The sequence below is a fragment of the Halichoerus grypus genome, chromosome 2 (genome assembly GCF_964656455.1).
Source record: "Halichoerus grypus chromosome 2, mHalGry1.hap1.1, whole genome shotgun sequence".
Classification (NCBI taxonomy): Eukaryota; Metazoa; Chordata; class Mammalia; order Carnivora; family Phocidae; genus Halichoerus; species Halichoerus grypus.
The window spans coordinates 184,307,788-184,325,260 of NC_135713.1; the positions used below are offsets into that span (position 1 = coordinate 184,307,788).

Consider the following 17,473-nt stretch of genomic DNA (forward strand, 5'->3'; position numbering starts at 1 on the left):
TGAAGGGCATTTTCTCAACTCCCGGAGATCAGGCATCACTAAGAACAGGGGGTCCTCCCAGGTCCTATAGCCTAGAAGACACCCTCCCACAGAACCTGTCCCTGCCCCCCAGCCCTGATGTTACATACCCATGATCTCCCTATTCCCTACAGGGCCTATATAACCAACCCTCCCCATCAGGTCTCACCAGATGCATGAAAACCATGTCCTCTTTCAAGACCCCAGACTTAGCCCTGTAGGATGTCACCCAGAGTCCCCACCACCTCCCCAGATCACCATAATCTGGCCAGCACATGGCTGCCAGCAGATTCTGAAGACACGCAGAGACCCCCAAACTCCCACAGATTTCTTAGGATACCTTCAGCCCTCAAAGCTTATTAATTCAGTCTTCACCCACAGCCCCAAGACCATCCTGGCTCAACATGCCACCTCTCACAGCCTCTGTGACAACAGAGACTCCAGCCAGCCCTTGGGGAACTCTTTCCCCACAGGCTGCACACCTCCCCACTGAGCTCTGGACCCCTCCATCCAACCTCACCGTTTGCTCTTGAACAAACCACTTTCATTCTTTGAAGTCTCTTGTTTTCCCCTCTTAAAATGGGGGTAATAGAAACAACTAGGTTTATTGTGAGAGTGACATTGACAATTAGGGGAAAGTGCTTACTTAGTACAATGCCTGGACCCTGCGCCGTCACTGTATGGTAGCGCGTCGTTGATTAGTACAATCTCCCGGGGCTGGCCTGCCTCAACCTCCAGCTCATCACTCCAAGTGTGATCTCATCCCTGCACCCCTCCCCCCCCCCCCTCCAGGACGCCAGCCTCAAGCCAAGGCCTCCTTCTCCCTCAGTGGCCAGCAGTCCCCAAATCTGGTCAATTTCTTCCATTCTGTATCCTGAATAGTGCTCCGCTTGATCTGTGATCTTCATGCCCACTGCCCTCATCACTCATCAGCCTCACCCCTGCCTCGGGCTGCCCTCGCCAATCCACTCTCCACAGAGGAGCCAAAGAGTTCTCCCTAAAAAGCAACTCTGAGCCCCTCACTCCTCTGTTACTTTCCCCTAGGGCTCCCAGGACAAACTGCAAGCCCTCCCTCCACCCCTGCACCTTCGCAGCCTCACTCCTCTTCCTCTCTCGCCCTCCACCCCCCAGCCCCACTAACACTTCTACCCAGCCCTGGCCTGCGGGGGTAGCCAACAGAGCACCTCCACCTGGAAGGCTCCCGAGTCACCTCCACCCTCACCCACCCCCAGGCCGCTCCGGCGTCCTCCGGTGCGCTGTCTCGGCGCCGCCTTAGTGTCCTCTGTGAACCGGGGCTCAGGGCACCCGGGCTTGTGAGGGCCTCCCCACTGCCCCGTTCCCCACCCCCGCCCCCGACAACGCCGCGAGCCCCCGACGCGTCGGCCCGGGCGGTTCCGTTCCCCGCGGTGCCCTCAGGCCTTGGCGCACACGATTGCTCGATGGAAGTCCAAAGACTGGATGACTCGGGAGCCCGCACAGACCTCGTAGAGGAGGCGGAAGCCCGGTGGGTCCAGAGGCGGGGCCGCTCCCATCCCCCGGACTTCCGCGGCCAGAGTAGTAGCGGCAACTCGGAATCCCCTCGCCCGGCCGCAGCGCCGGGCCGCCTCCTCCCTCCCCTCCTGCCGCCTCCGCCCCCTCTCCCTCCCTCCCTCCCGCTCTTTGTCTCCCGGCGCCGGCCTCCCCGCCACGCGCCCCCCGCACTGCCCCTTCCCGGGAGACCCCCGCGGACGCGACGCGACGCGTGTCGGCCTGCCCGGCGGGGGGCCTGCGTCCGGCGGGGCCCGGCGGGCGGCGGGGCGGGCGGGGAGGTGGTTCCCTCCTTCTCTCCCTCCCTCCTCCGTCGCTCACACGCACACACACAAACACGCGCACACACACGCGCGCACACACGCGTACACGCGCGCGCGCACGGAGCATCCTCCCGTCAGGGCTCTGGTCCAGCCCCGCCCGCGCCTCCCGCTCCCCGCAAACCCTCTCCTTCTCTCCCGCTCCCCCCCACATCCCCTCCGTCTCCCGGACCCTCGGCGCCCGCGCCCGCCCCTCTCCCGGGATGGAGCGGCTCGAGCCCGCCCGCAGCCCCCCGCGGCCGGGGTGACGGCCCCCCGCCCCTCCCCGCCTGGCCCGCGCCCGAGCACCATGGGCCTGAGGGGCTCCCGCGGCGCCGGACGCTGAAGATGATTGATGCTGGAGGTGAGGACCCCGACGTGGACGGGGAAGCAGAGCCGGGGTCACCGGGGCTCGCGGCGGGACCCTGAGTGGGGTCGGATAGGGCCTTTCTTCCCCATTCCTGGGGGGGCGCGCGGAGCTGGGGTGCTGGGCTGCCGGGGGAGGGGGCGGAGATAGGATTTGTGTCCCTAATCCTCTCCCTCCCGGAGAAATTAATTTTAAAAAACTGGTGTGGGGGGAGGGGGAGAGGGCTTAACTCCTTCCTGCCCGGCGCGGAGTTGGACGGCTGGACCGGAGAGAAACTAGCCGCCCGGCCCGGACTGGGAGTGCGGTAGGTGCCCCGGCCTCCGCGGCGCTGGGAGCGCGGTCCCACTCGCCCGTCGCCGCATCCCGGGCCGAGGGGAGGGGGCCCGGCTTTCTCCAGCTCCCTACTGCCCCCCTGCCCCCAGCCTCCCCTCCTGGCCTTTCCTTCCCGGTCTTTCCCAGTTGCACTTCTGTCTTGGTCTCTTTCTCCTCTTCCCCGGCCCCTTTCCTCTTGCCTGCCCCGCCGGGCCCGCCCCTCTCCCTACAGCCGCCCCTTGGCTCTCTCCTCGCAGCCCTCCCTGGGGCCTCACTCCGGGCGGGCCGGCCGGGCCCGAGGGAGCTCGGCCTCCACCACCGCTTCCCCCGCCCCACTCAGCTCTTTCCTGCTCTTTCTTCCCTCTCCCTGCAGCTCTGTGGACAGTCTCCTCCAACCTGTCTGTCCCTGTTCCTTCTTCCCACTCCCCTCTGGGGCTTGTGCACCCTTTCTCTTTCTCCTTCCCTGGCTCTCAGGAAGCCTCCCTTACTCCCAGAGAAGAGTCAAAGGTCATAGGTGCTACTCCTCTGGGAACTGGAAGCTTTGGGAGGAAGGAGTGGCCTGGTAGCACCCGTGCCCAGACTGGGTCCAGGACAGGTTCATTTCCACCTTGTGGCAGTTCCTGGTTAAATGTGTGCCCATGAGTGTGTGTGTGGGGGGGGGGGGTTTCCAAAGCTCAGTTTTGGTGAGAGGGGCCTGGTGACCTCTTGGATGGCCTGCTTCCCAGAGTTCCCCATGGAACAGTGTAGGATGGGCCACCCATACACACCCCAGGGAGTTAGCGGTTGAGGGAGGGAAAGAAGCCATTTGTGCTGAATCAGGATGGATTAGGCACAGGTGTGAGCTGGAAGGCCCAGCCTACCTCAGAGGATACCTGGAGGAGGACTCTATCCACAAGAGGGTCTTCACCCTGGACTGGGACTTTGAATAAAGAACACATGGGATCTCTGTTCTCAGCTAATCTAAGAGAGGAGGCACCACTTCTGACCTCAGAGAGCCTCCATTCTATTGGGAGAGGCCCTTCTTATCTTCAGGGAGCCCCTAATCTGATGAGGAATACCCTTTCTTTTCCTCAGGGAGCTCCCATCTGATGCAGGGGAGATATGACCCATTTAGGGAATCAGTGAAGTATGAAAAACCCCTATTTCCCAGTGGTTGGGGAAGGGTGAATTTAGAAATTGTGTGGACAAATGGGAGGAAGAAGGGCTGTCTAGGACAAAATTCTGGAGGAGGGGGCAGCTTGGTCTTGGTCAGATGAGGCTTTGCAATTGAATGAGGGAATTTTGCTCATTCGTAGGGGCAGCCTCCCTTCCAAGATGGCCCTTCAGGCAGGAAGAGAGGTTCTAGAATTTCTTTGCTACTAGCACCCAGAGTTCAAGAATGGCAAGAGAGTTCTTGGAGGGCCCACGTCCCCTGGCCCCTTCTCATACCTCATTTCCTGCTTTCAGCCCCAAGCATCCATGGAACTTGGGGTGGAGATGGTTTAGAAGCTTCTCCCAATCCTAGACAGTAGGGCCAGCCCCCCTTCCTCTACTTTTCTCCCTTCTCCCCACAGGATCCTCTCCTCATGCGTACCCTCCAAAACTGCAGATCATCCCCCAGGATAGCACTGGAGGGCAGGAGACAGGTGGGGGCTGAATTCCGCCTCTTATCTCCTGCACCTCAGTTTTCCCATCTGTAAAGTGGCGATACTAAGAATCTCAAGCCCATGCGGCTCAACCGTGAGGTGATGTGTGTGTAATATCAGGAGAGGAATGTTGGAAAAGACTCCAGCAAGCATGAGGCCTAGCCTTCCCATGCCTGTCAAATGCATGTCTAGGCCAGCGCCCTGCCCTGCTCATGGGCACCTGAGTGTTAGCAGTCATCGGAGATCATGTCCCAGCCGTGTGGTGTGCCCCTGCTGCTGAGCTTCCCCCCGTCCCCTGGGCCAGTATTCCCCTTCCCCTCTAACCCCCAGGCTTTGGCTTAGGGCCACTGCGATCCTGCACCTGCTAGGAAGCCTGCCCGAACTGTTTCAGCTGCGTACGTCCCGCTTCCCCACCTGCCTCCCTTCTTGCTTCCCACCAAAAAGCAAAACCAAACCCCTACCCATCACACTTCCTGCCGGAACGTACTTGCATCACAGAGATTTGGCTGTCCACTGTTGTGCTGTGGGTACTCCTCATACCCTTCTGCATCTGTGAGTCTGTCTGGAACTGTGAGAACTGCGAGTTTGTCAAGAACAGGGGCCTCGCTGATGGTGCCAGCTTCCTGAACAGCTCATGTTCGGGAAGGCAGGTGGTGAGCACACCAGTGATGGGGGGTGGAGGGCAGGCAGGACTGGGTGATGGACGGGAACACGGGTGGGTGGATAGTATGAACTGATGGATGCAGAGATGGGAGGATGGATGGATGGATGGATGGGCAAGTGGGTGGATGGCTAAATAGGTGGGTAGGTGGATGGATGGATGGATGGATGGATGGATGGATGGATGGATGCAAGGACCTGGATTCTGCTCCTGATTTTGCCATTGGCTTGTTATGTGACCTTAAGCCAGTCATTCTCCCCTCTGTTCCTTTATTTGGAAAATGAGAGGATTGGATTTAATAATCTCTCAAGATTTCTCCCAGGGTTGCTGTTGGACAGTTAATGATGATCATTTTGAGGGAATGCTGATGATGGAAAGGCCCCAACATTGAAGTGTGTGTGTGGCGGGGGGGAGTTCAGTGAGCCATGTGAATGCACACAGCAAATCAGCTTGGACCAAAATCCCAGGACTCAGCCTCTGTCTACACCCTGGATTTGCTTCTGCCCCTACTCTTTTACTTCTGCCTCCTGCCCCAACTCCCACCGTCTGGGGTATGGTTCAGACAATTTCTTTTCCAAGGGGCTGGAGGAAGAGTTCTAAGGGAAGGTGAGGGGCCAGAAGGCCAGGGGCAGGCAGTCAGGGGTAGCTCCCTTGTTCCCCTCCACCAACCTGAACCTCTTATCCATAGTCTCTCTCTCTCTCTCTCTGCCCTCCTCCGTTCTCAGCTCTCTTGCGTCATGGCTTCTTCAAAGCTACGAGAACCTGCGGATGAGGTTTTTGGTAAGTTCTATTTGCTCGAACTCTAAAGCCACCGGCACTGGGGGGTTCCCCCTGGGACTCCAGTGTGTGTCTTTGTGTGGGTGTGTGTGTATTGTGGCCTGGCAGCCTGAGTCTCTGTCGTGACACTCTATGCCAATGACAACCACAACGATCAGGGTCTCCATTTAGGAAGCGCTGTCTCACCAGGCTGACACCCCCATCCCACAATGTCGCTTACGCCCCACAATAAGGCCACGAGGTGTGCGCATTGTACAGACAAGGAGCCCAGGGCACAGAGGGCCGGAGTGACTTGCTTTAAAGATCACGTGGCAGGTCAGTGGCAGAGCTGGGACTAGAAGTCCGGACTGGGCGGCCGTACACCTGAATCCCAGCCCAGGTGACAGCCATTGCCTCCACATCGCATGGTAACGGCCCTCAGCCTGCAGGGTGTGCGTGGAAATCAAATGCCCAGAACACAGAGCCTCAGTGCCCCCAGGCCCGCCCCAGCTCCGTACACCCCGGGGTGCATGCACATGCCTGCCTGCACCATCATGTACCCCCCGCGGTCTTTCTGTTGGGCGGTGTGGGGAAAGCCCACCCGGACGGGGCAGAGTGCCCAGCATGCACCGGGGTGGAAAGGCTGGTTCCCAGCTGGATTTGGTGGAGGAGTCAGGAAGCAAGGGACGGGGAGGCTCCTGAGGACCATGGAGGGAGAGGTGGAGACAGCAGCCGTCGCCCGAAGCCTGTGCCATGTGCGCAGCCCTTGGGACTCTCACGTTGGTGTGCGCAGCCTCAAGGGGCTCCCGGCTTCTCCTTGTCTCTCCCTTCCCTCCCCTCCCCTCCTACCTCTCCCCAGCTCACCCCCTTCTCCCCTGTGTGGCCATATGCCCTGGCAAAGCCAGGAAGTGCTGCCTCCCGGTTCGGAACGCTGTTTTCCCAGCCTCCCTGGGGCCCATGGAATGGAGGGTTTGCCTCCGGGACTCCTCCAGCCTCCACTGCCTCTCTGGGCCTCAGACTCTAGGGTCTCACCATCTGCACCCAGGCCTGGCCTCACAGAAGTGAGCTCCCCCTCTCCTAGGCTTCTGGGCCTCCATTCCCACTCCCAACCCCAATTCTTCCTGTGTTCCTTCTCCCGGACCTGCTGAGGTAGCTGGCCGCCTTGCCTGCTTCCTGATGGGAAAGGCAATGAAATATTCATGACTCCCCACTGCCCAGGGCTCGGGAGAGAAAGACAGAGAGACAGACCCTCACAGAGATGGAGGGAGGCCAGGGAGCCAAGTAGAGCAGGGACCAGAGGGGAGGCAGGCCCCACCTTGCCTCGAAAATACCTCAGCCCCCTAGGAGTTCCTCTGCTGCCTAGACCCTCCAAGGTAAGCCGCCCCGAAGTCCTGATGTGGCCCAGAGTCAGGAGAAGGGCCCTTCTCCCGGGCCCCGGGGGGCTGGGCACCCGCCGAGGGCTGGAGGTGGAGAGGGTGTTCCACAGCTCCCGGCCCCACCGCCCAGAACAGCGAGAACACTAGTCTGGGAGCCAGGAGGCCTGGATGCTGTCCTTAACTCCCTCTCCACCCCTGGCCAAACCTTTCCTCTCTGAGCCTCAGTTTCCCCACCTGTAAAATGCGGGGTTGGACTCACGAGTCACCCCCATCTCTGCCTCAGAGGAGGTGTGGCAGGCTTGATGGTTACACACTGAGCCTCGGGAGCCAGACTGCCTGTAACCCTGGCCCCTCTCTTCGGTGGCCAGATGCCCTGGGGCGGATTAAGGCTGCCCTGGGGATTCCTGGAGTCTCTTCCTCCTAGGGTTGTGGGGAGTTTAAATGAGCTAGTAATTGTGAAGCACTTAGAACGGGTGCCTAGCACAGTGAGAGCTCAGTAAGTATTAGCAATTATTATTCTGTGGTTCGGTCCTCAATCCTTGCTGCTTGCAGATAATGCTTGGAGATGCTGTGTTGTGTCGTTGGGGAGCCGGGGACGGAGGAGGGCTCCCTCCCTCAGCTCAGCCGCAGGGCCTGGAAACATCAGAAGCAAAGCAGGGGCAGTGAAGGAGCTAGAGGAGCGGTGTCAAGGCTGGGGTCCCAAATAGCGGTCCTCTGACAGGACCTCTCCCCTCGCCAAGGCCCCACCGCTGCCCCAGGACACCTGCACAGGCTCTGTGGCGGTCCACCCTCCCCTGCCCCCGGGGGCCACGCCAGTCCCCTCCCCTTGCAGGCTCCACTGGCCCACACCATCCCTTCTCCTTAGAAAGCTCCTTCTTGTTCTTCCTACAACCTCGGCTCTCTCCTCAGCCTGGCTGCCTCATCTAAAATAGAGCCCCCAGCCCCTGCCTGTCTCTTTCTTCCCCTCCACAAATACCACGGAGCCCTTTCCGTGTGCCAGGCTCTGTGTGAGGCCCCAGGGAGACAGTCCCTGCCCTCGTGGGGCCTGAGTGCCAGGGCGGGGGCAAGCAGGGGACCGACCCTGGGGCACATAGGACCCATGATAAGGAACGTGTCCTGGGGAGGAGTGCTCCTCAGAGGGGCGCGCGGTATGGATGTGACGGAGTGTGGGCATCAGCACCGCCCTGTGCCTTGAGGCCATCTCTGCCTGGCTGTGCCCTGGCTTGGGGGAGGGCCTGGTGAAGACCTGAGTGAGGCAGCTCAGTCCGAGGGAGAGGAGAGGCCACATTCCAGGGCTGGGAGGAAGGCAGATCAACAGAACTGTGTGTGGGGTTTTTTTGGGTCATTAAAATCATATTTACTAAGCACACTATGTGCCAGACACCACCCTGGGTTAGAGCAGTGAACAAAATAGAGGAATGTCTGCCCTCACGGAGCTGACATTCTAATGAGTGGAGAGACAATAAACTAAGTAAGTAAAATATACAGCATGCCAGAGAATGACACATGACGTAGGGAAAAACCAGGTCGGGGTTCTGGGGGGAAACTGTACATTGACTGGTCAGTAAGGTCCTCAGGGATAGAAAGCATTTAAGCAAAGGCCTGAAGGAGGCAAAGGACAGAACCCTGCAGAGATCTGTGGCAAGAGCCTTGCAGGAAAAGGGAAGAGGAAGTGCAAAGGCCCTGAGGTACAGTGAGGCTTGTGTGACGAAGAGCCAGGAGGCTAGGACGGCCCCAGAGGAGGGAGCAAGAGGGAGAGAAGTAGAAGCTCAGAGAGGTAAGGGGAGCACAGACTGCATCTGGAAGGCCCCTGGGAGAACTTGGCACTTACTCTGTTTGAGATGGAAGTCCCCGGAGGGTTCTGAGCAGAGCAGTGACAAGGGCTGACATGTTTCATCAGGATCACTCTGGCTGCTGTGGTGTTGAAAATAGACTGTAAGTGGGAAAGGGAGGAAAAGGGAAGACCAGCCGGGAGGCTTTTGTAATAATTGAGGCAGGAGGTGATAGTGATCTAGACCAGGGAGGCTGTGTGTCCCCCTCTCCTCTCTCCTCCTCTGCCTTCCCCTCCTCTCCCCTCCCCTCCCTTCCTCTCCTCTTCTCCCTTGCTCCTCTGCTCTCTCTCCTCTCCCTCTCCATGTGTAGGCACGCCTGGGTGCGCGTGCACACACACACACAGAGAAACAGCAATTTTATTGCGGGAAGGAGGAGTACAGGGACGGGCCTAATGCATCCCACCGTGCGTTCTGCTACTGTCACTCTGTGGTCATTGGGTCGTGGCCAGCCGTCCATCTCTCCCCACTCCTGTTCCCCAGGATTATTTTGAACCTAATCCAAGACATCGTACCACTTCACCATCAATATCTCAGTATGTCTACATACATTTCGAAGGTAGAGCTAACAGGAATTGTGGCTAGATGAGTGTAGAGGGTGGGAGGGAAAGAGAGTCAAGGGCGACTCCAGCGCTTGGCCTGAGCCGCGGGTGACATGGAGCGGCCAGTCACAGCTGGACACGGACGCCGAAGCTGCCCGTGGCACATCCAAGGAGAGGGGGCCGGGAGGCGGCCAGACTCTTGAACCGCTGGCTGGGGCTGGGGCTGGGGCTGGGGCTGGGGGCGAACCACAGCTCGGGGCTGTCTGCATCGGGTGGACAATGGGGCCTTTCATGGAGCCGAGGAGCAAAGGGGAAGCCGGCCTGAAGCAAGGTGGTGGGTTCATCCCGATAGATATTTTGGGGACCCGGGTGCCTTTGAGATGGCAAGTTCCCTGGTGGGTGCTGAGGTGCCCGGGCTTGGAATTCAGGGAGGGCTCAGGGCTGAACCAATAGGTGATAGTGAAGCCAGGCCAGCAACTGGGGTGGGTGGCTTAAGGGGTATCTGCCCACAAGAATAAGAGGAACAGGCAAGGCAGGGCCGGCATGAGGGGCGAGATGGCAGAATCCCAAGATCACGGGGCGGGGGGAGTGGGGAACAGAGGTCTTAACCCATTCTGAGATCTGGGAAGAGCCTCTTCTGTATGGAGACCCCAAGCTTGGGGGACTTCATTCCCCGGGGGGAGCAAGTAAGAAGAGAAACTAGGAGCAGCAGGGTTTGTGCACGATCCATTGGGTTTGCCTACTCTTCTTCCATGTCTTCATCCCACTTCAACCCAGCCCCACACCACTGACCCCAGGATGGGAGAGGCAGGCCGCGTGGGGACTGGGGTTTTCTTGATGCCGCTGCTGTGTTCCCGTCAGCAGGGCTGGGTCTGAGGGCAGCCCTGGCCGTGGCACAGCAAGCCAGGGTCCCAGCGCGGCCAGTCTCTGGAGCCACACTAGTCCGGCTCAGAGCCAGCCCGGACCGCCGCTAGCTGGTGGCTGCAGGCAAGAGACTGAACCTCTCTGAGCCTTAGCTGGCGCAGCTATAAAATGCGTAAAATGTGCATAATAGCTGTCCCCAGCTCCCTGGGGTGTTTTGAGTAGATGAGGTGCTGTATGAACATTCTGGCACGTAGTAGGCGCTTCTTAAATGGTAGCTCTTATTACCATGATCGGTCTGGTCTCATCCCCAGCCCTCCTCTCCACAGACCTACCCTCCAGGTGCCTGGAAGGGCCCCCCCCCCCCGCACCACCCCCCTGCGCTTCCCTACTTCCCGGCATTGCATATAGCAGCTCACCAACCTCCTCTCTTGTAAACTCCCACCCAGACCTCAGACCAGCTGTGGTGCTTCCTCCCCTGACCCATCCAAACAGGACAGTCCTGTGCTCCTGCGTGCCTGTCAGAGACCCCACCACACTGCTGTGTTTCCTGCCTCCGAGACTGTGAGGGACCCCGTTCTCCATCTCATCTGTACCCCCAGCGCGGGGCACTCAGAAACGTTTGCCGAATGTCTGGGGTGTGAGTGCGGGAGGCCCGAGGTGCTCACAGGCCTGCTGTCCTCACGTGTCTGGTCTCTGCCCCCTTCACCTGGTTCACAGACCTGGACTTGGCCGTGCCAGAGACCGTCAGACTGGACAGCAGTTTACACAAGGCCCGAGCCCAACTACTGGCCAAGGGCCGGAGACACCGGCCCTCCCGCTCCAGGCTTCGGGACAGCGCCAGCTCTGCAGAGGATGGTGAAGGCTCCGACGGGCCCGGAGGCAAGGTTGGGGCAACCCACCCAATCACGCATACCCTACCCACCCTCTCCGCCCGGGACAATCCCCCCAAACCCTTTTCCTGGGAAACCACACTCCCAGACTTCTGCCATAGTCATGCCAACAAGGATTACCTGCATTCACTCTGGCTTGGGTGAAACTTTTAAGGGAGGCATTATTATTCCCATCTTACACGTGGGGAAACTGAGGCTCCGAGAGGTTCAGTAACAAGGTCGCCCAGTTAGGAAGTGAGGGAAGTGGGATTCAACCCCAGCCTACGTGGCTGAAGGCCCCCCAACTCCCACCTGTCACTGCCCAGCCACCCCCAGGGGCCCGAGGACAACCCTTCCTTCCAGGTCCCCCAAGGACCCGAGTCCGGGCTCCTCGCTCCGGGGACTCCCTCGCAGTTTGCAGGGTGAAAGCAACTCCCAGCTGCTCGGGGAAGCGGGGAAGAGGGTTGGCAGTGAGCGGCCGGCCCCTCCCCCAGGTGACCGACGGCTGCGGGAGCCCCCTGCACCGGCTGCGCTCGCCTCTGCACTCGGGCCCCGGGTCCCCGGCGGGGGGCTCTTTCTGCCTGGAGCCTCCGGGGTTGCGGCGCAGCCTGGACGAAGACGAGCCCCCGCCCTCGCCGCTCACACGCTACCGGCCCCTGCACAACGCCGCCTCGCACGAGGGCCTGGCCGCCGCGTCCTGCTCGCCGCCGCGCTCCGCGCCCTCCTCGGACAGCTCGCCCAGCTTCGTGCGCCGCCACCCGCGCGCTGAGCCCCACAGCGAAGGTGAGCGGCCGTCGGCGCGGCGCCCCCTGCCGGCGAGCGCCGGGACTGCAGCGGCCCCTGCCGGTCAGCCAGCCCCCGAAGGGGAGGGCTGGACCAAGTGGGGCAGGGCCGCTGGGGGCGAGGGGGCGAGGGGACGGGGGCGGGGGGGACACACACTGCGGCTCCCGCCGTCGCTTACTGAGTGCCTACTATGTACCAGACACTGTTGGGCACTGGGACTCACCAGTAAGGAAACAGGCAGTCTGCCTTCACGAGGCTTGCAGTTTTGGGGAGAAACAATCTAATAATTCCTCACAGTTTAAGGGAGAAGTGATCAAACCATCCCTTAATTAAATGTATAGTTACAAGTCGTAATAAGTGCTATGTGAGAGACGTGCACGGTTGAGTCGGGGGTGGGGGGATACATAGTGGGGGGTAAAGACCTGGTGGGGAGCCTCCAGTAAGGCTTCTCTGAGGAAGTGACACGTGAGCCAAGATTGGAAGGCTGGTTAGAAGTCAGGATAAAATGAACAGTGAGTAGTAGCGGTCCCTACTTTTTCATGCTTTGCATAAAGCTTTCATAAATATTCCATGAAATAGGCAGGTGTTCGTGTGGGTCAGGTGTTATCCCCATATTTGAGATGAAGGAAGCTCAGAGAGGTAGAGTGATTTGTCCAAAGTCACACAGCTAGTGAAGGGCACCTGAGCCAACTGGCCTGCTTCTAAGTCGAAAGAGGCAGCGGAAGGAGGCAGGCAAGCCACCACACGGGCTATTTCCTTCCCTCTCTTCCCCAAAAGATGACAGCCGGGATGCCAGCCCGCCTGAGCCTGCCAGCCCCACCATCGGCCTGGATAAGAAGACTCGCCGAAAGTTCCTGGACCTGGGGTGAGTGGAGAAGGGGCCAGAAGCAAAGGCTTGGAGCTTTGGGGTGCAGGGTAGCACAGTGGGCAGCACTGCCCCACTCCCCCCTGCCCTCCCTCACAGGGTCACCTTACGCCGAGCATCCACTAGCAAGAGCCGGAAGGACAAGGGCAGCAACCGCTTGTCCATGGGCAGCAGGTAAGCCGTCCGCACTGTGCCTCAGCCACCCACGGCTTCTGCCCGGAGTTCCCCTGGGGGCCCGGCCCTCCCGGTGGTGCCCACGCCCATGCTGGCTGCTCTCTCCACAGGGAGTCAGTGGAGGGGTCCGGCAGGTCAGGGGGCTCCCCGTTCCTGCCCTTTTCCTGGTTCACAGACAGCGGCAAGGGCTCGGCGTCGTCTGGCAGCACCACCTCGCCCGCCTGCTCCCCTAAACACGAGGGCTTCAGCCCTAAGAAGTCAGCTTCTCAGGTGAGCCCATGGCCTCCCTGCCCCCGTACTGGCCCCAGACTCAGGTGACATGAGGGGGTGGCACTTCCCCCTGGCTGGCTCTGGGATCCAGGCACTTCTGGAGTCCATTTGTCTATCCATGGAGCCATTCAGTGATTCATTAGTTCATCCATTCTCTGAGTTCATTCATTCGCTTGTTCACTCATTCATATTCTGAGTAGTTCCTCCATTGAGTCATTCACTACATTCAACACACTGAACGCTCGTCCCCCCTGCCCCCCACCGTTATCCACCCAGCCTGAGGCCTCCTCCGTGCACCCTAACTCTTCTGCCTGGCTCCCCATGTCCTGAATCAGCCGCTGGACTACCTGTGTGGTGGGGTGAGGCTTGGAGGGAACTGGGATGAAGGGGGCACAAACTAGCTAGTGCTCAGGAAGTGGGGAGAAGTGGGGGAGAGCAGCGGCCGTGAGTGTCTGCCCCTGCTCACGCCGCATCCTATACAAGTCTCCAGGTTCTACTTGTGCTTTCCTCTCACAAAGCGCGGGCACGGTTAGCCCAGTTGTCCAGATGAACGAATGAAGGCCCAGAGAGAAGGGACTTGCCACATGGGTTTGCTGCCAGGCTCCATGCCGGCTCTGTGGTTGTTCCTTATGTGCTACTGGGGCAGAGGAGATCGGAAAGCTGGGAATCCAGGGGAGAAGGAGTTCCATCTGACTTGGGACTTCCTGATTTCCTCTCTCCCTGCACAGACTCCCTCCATCTCTTCCTTCCCTCTGCTGGGCCCTGGGATAGCATGGGGAACAGACAGCCTCTTAGAGCTTATGATCTCTGCCCAGGCACTTAGAAGCCAGGCTGCTAGAGGCTATGATGGGAGGCACAAAGGGAGGACCCCTGACCTAGCCTCGGGGAATCCTGGTCATCTGCCTGCAGGAAGGGACACCTAATCTGAGACCTCTGCCATCCCTGCTAACATTCTGCCTCGCTTCTAGCCCCACGACCTCCTAGAAGCCTTCCATCCTGATGCCTCCCATGAGTCACCACGTCCTATGTGCCTGCCCAGCTCCTGGTTCACGCACAGGAGGCACTGAGCAACTCCTGGTGCTCAGTTCCCAACTTCAGCTCCATTCAAATGGGAGCAGTGGGTTGGGGAGGCTCCCTTGGGCTTGGGGGTGAGCTCTCTCCTCAGCGGCTCGCACCCCTCCTCTCTAGGAATCCACCCTGAGTGATGACTCCACACCCCCTAGCAGCAGCCCCAAGATCCCAAGTGGGCCCCGGCAGGAGACCAAATGCTCCTACCCCTACCACACACTGTCCCAGTCTTCGGATGAGGTAAGCAAGCCCTGCCCTCTGAGTGTCGGGGGTGCAGGCCACGGGCCACGTCTTCCCCCTCACCGTCCTTGGTCTCCACCCCAGTTCCTGGATGAGCCTCTCCCCACTGTCCACCACTGGACCAGCCAGCAGGTGGGCCAATGGCTACACAGCCTGAGCCTGGAGCAGTATGCCGCCGAGTTCGCCGCGCGGCAGGTGGATGGGCGCCGGCTCCTGCAGCTGGATGGAAGCAAACTGAAGGTGGGTCAGAGGACGAGAGCCGTGACCCAGCCGGAGCCCAAGGCAACCTTCCAGGATTGGGATGCCCCCCACCCTGATCTTTCATTGCCTCTAAGACCACCGCCCTGACCTCTGAGCTCTGGGCAAGGTCCCCAGCCTGATCTTTGCACTCTAGCATGGGTCCCCCGTCGGACTCGAAACTCGAGCCGCATCCTTCAGTTTGACCTTCAAGCCCCAGCCCAAGTCTCCAGGTTAACATTGAACTAGGACCATCACATCACCTGGCTCTTGATTCTGAGTCTCCTGCTGTCATAGGAAACCAGGCCTCTCCTTAATCACCTTGCCTGATTCTCAGTCTTAGAGGCTGCTGGTAGTCAGGGGAGGTCGGAGGGGGGGGTGGTGCGGGGGTGCTCGGATCTCTGTGCTGGGAGGTTTCTGGCCTGTTCCCCACCCTGCACTACATTGTTTAGGCAAGAGGTGCTGAGGAGAGGCTCCCAGGAAGTCTGTGGAGTGGGGAGAGGCCTCGGCCCCTGTCTAGCAGTGTAACCTTGGGCAAGTCACTCCCTATCTGTGGGCCTCAGGGGGCTGGGCAGGATCGTGCCAAGGCTGAACTCCTGAGTGGAGGAATGGGAGCCGAGGATTGCCGGGGGTGGGGGCAGGGGGCAAAAGGTCTCGTACCCTCCATCAGCATCTTTCCCAAACGCTCCCATTCAGAATTCTGGCCCTGAGCGTTCTGATCCCCGGGCCAGTCTGGGAGGTGGAGGCCACATTTCTGGGAGGACTGGCCGAGCTCCAGGCAGGGTGCACCTGGGGCACAGAGAACCGGGGGCTGGGGTTGGCCAGGGCCCGAGTGCTTCTGGGGCTCTTTCCCTCACCCTTGAATTCCTCCCCAGAGCCTGGGGCTCAGCAACTCGCATGACCGGACGCTAGTGAAGCGGAAGGTAAAGGAGCTGGCAGCGGCCGCTGAGAAGGAGCGCAAGGCCCAGGAGAAGGCTGCACGGCAGCGTGAGAAGCTCCGGCGCAGGGAGCAGGAGGCCAAGAAGAGCTAGGGGGTGGCGGGGGGGCAGGCACTGGCTCCCGGGGCTGGTGGCCGCCGGGCTCGGTGGGCACAGGCCTCAGCGGGCAGGCGGGGCCTGGGCGCCAAGCTTGGGCTGGCCTGGCCCCACACTCTCGGGGGGTACATGCCCTCTCTCACCCTGTCACTGTCTGGACCCAGATCCCCCAGAAAGGGAGACCCCAGGAGAGGGCCCAGGAATAAATCCAGTTTTAAGGACTTGTTTGGCACAGGATTCCTAGGGGAGCTGGCAGGTTATGGGCAGAGGACAGAGAGGCCAGGGCTGAAGCAAGTCTGGGAACCCTGAGGCACCTGGGTCAGTCTGACCCTCTGCCCTCAGGCCACGGCGGTGCTGGCCGGCAGTGAGCTAGGACACCTGCTGGGCTGCCTGCCTTCTAGAGGCTCTGAGATGGGGCCCGGGGCCTAGGGCTTAGAGAGGTAGGAAGCATCTCGGCAGGAGCGGGTGGACAGAGTTGCTGCTCTCCAGCTCCCCAAGGGGGCTGTGTGCTGGGAGAGCTGGCTTCCGCTCCCAAGGGAGACTGGTTGGCGCTGCAGCAACCTGCACTCAGGGTAGACTCCCAGTCTGCACTCAACGGGAGAGCAGAGAGAGCCGCATGGTTATCCCAGGCGATCTTTGCCAGGACTTTCGGAGCAGGAAGGAACGGTGAAAACGTCCGCCTTCCCCTTCCCTGCCCTGGGTCCCAATGGTGAGATGACATCCATACAGGTCTGCCCCTCCTGGGGCCCACTCAAGGCCTGGTCTTTGACCTGCTCTCTAACACAGGGCCCGCTTCTGTTGCTCCCTCGGAGGACAGCTGAGCCCTCTCTGGGGACAGAGCAAACTTGGGAGCTGGGGTGGGGGGGTGACAGAGGACACCCCCCCACCAATGCCTAGGTGGCACTGAACAGGTGAATCCTCACCCCAGCCAGGTAGAGAGGCAAAATCTGGCAGTTCCCCTGGAATCTACTGGAAGGGTTCATCAGCCTTCCCCCATCTGCTCTGGTCCCTGTCGGGGCCTCAGCGGGTTCCAGAACCGGCAGACCGTGCAGGCTCTGGTTCGCTGGGCCCCAAGGAAGGGTGGGCCAGGCCCCTGGGTGGGGGTGGGATCTATCCCAGTAGCCCAGGGATGACATCTATCCTTGTAAGGAGGGAGCGTTCAGGTGCAGCGCGGGCCGGCAGCTTCTGGAGGATTGGCCAGTGACCAATGCGGGCTGGGGGCCCTCTGATTAGAAGTCCCTCTCCACCTCCAGCTGCCTGGAGTGGCGGACAGGACCCAATGCATGCCAACTCCCCTCGTTCCTGCTCGGGGGCTGTGGCTTCAAGGCCACCCCTGCTCTGGCCACGGTCCCGTCCCTGGGACTCAGCCCTTCATCCCTCTCTGCTGTCCGTGCGGGGAGAGGAGCTGCCGCGGAAACTGAGACGTGGGGGCCCCGGCACCATCGGGGCCTGTTGGAGGGGCTGGTGGGGAGGGTGGAAGGCACCCAGGCCTTTGACACTATCAGGAGCTGTAGGGGCGCCCACCTGCATGTGAAGGGGGGTGGTACTCAATTTATTTCAATAAACACTTATGATGTGCCAGTGACCTCTGTGTGCCCCCACTGGGAGGCTGGGCCCTGAGTGTGGGGGGGCACGTCTGTCCCCAGCAGCCGCCCTATCAGGTGTTCAGGAAGGGATGGCTCTGCCTGGTGGTGTGCTCGTGGAACACCCTGAGTCATGCCCCGGGCTGGGTGTCCCGAGCGCGTCATACGGTAGTC

General features: G+C 60.4%; 1 protein-coding gene across 2 annotated transcripts; it reads left to right on the forward strand.

Annotated features, from left to right (window-relative positions):
- The first annotated feature begins 1,801 nt into the window (after positions 1-1,801).
- On the forward strand, positions 1,802-17,301 carry SAMD14 (sterile alpha motif domain containing 14). Of its 2 annotated transcripts, none has more exons than XM_036094728.2 (10): positions 1,802-2,208; positions 5,535-5,589; positions 10,894-11,060; positions 11,540-11,828; positions 12,606-12,693; positions 12,793-12,867; positions 12,978-13,137; positions 14,326-14,445; positions 14,530-14,685; positions 15,558-17,301. In XM_036094728.2, the coding sequence occupies exons 1-10, from the start codon at positions 2,200-2,202 to the stop codon at positions 15,711-15,713; spliced, it is 1,275 nt and encodes a 424-aa protein (XP_035950621.1). In that variant the 5' UTR covers positions 1,802-2,199; the 3' UTR covers positions 15,714-17,301. The 2 variants fall into 2 exon arrangements, with proteins under 2 accessions (XP_035950621.1, XP_035950623.1); XM_036094730.2 differs by lacking the exon at positions 1,802-2,208 and adding an exon at positions 4,489-4,801.
- The last annotated feature ends 172 nt before the right edge of the window (positions 17,302-17,473 follow it).

Coding starts and splice junctions, on each gene's coding strand:
- SAMD14 (XM_036094728.2), top strand. Junction 14,446..14,529: donor TGTCCCAGTCTTCGGATGAG/GTAAGCAAGCCC, acceptor TCTCCACCCCAG/TTCCTGGATGAGCCTCTCCC. Junction 14,686..15,557: donor TGGATGGAAGCAAACTGAAG/GTGGGTCAGAGG, acceptor ATTCCTCCCCAG/AGCCTGGGGCTCAGCAACTC.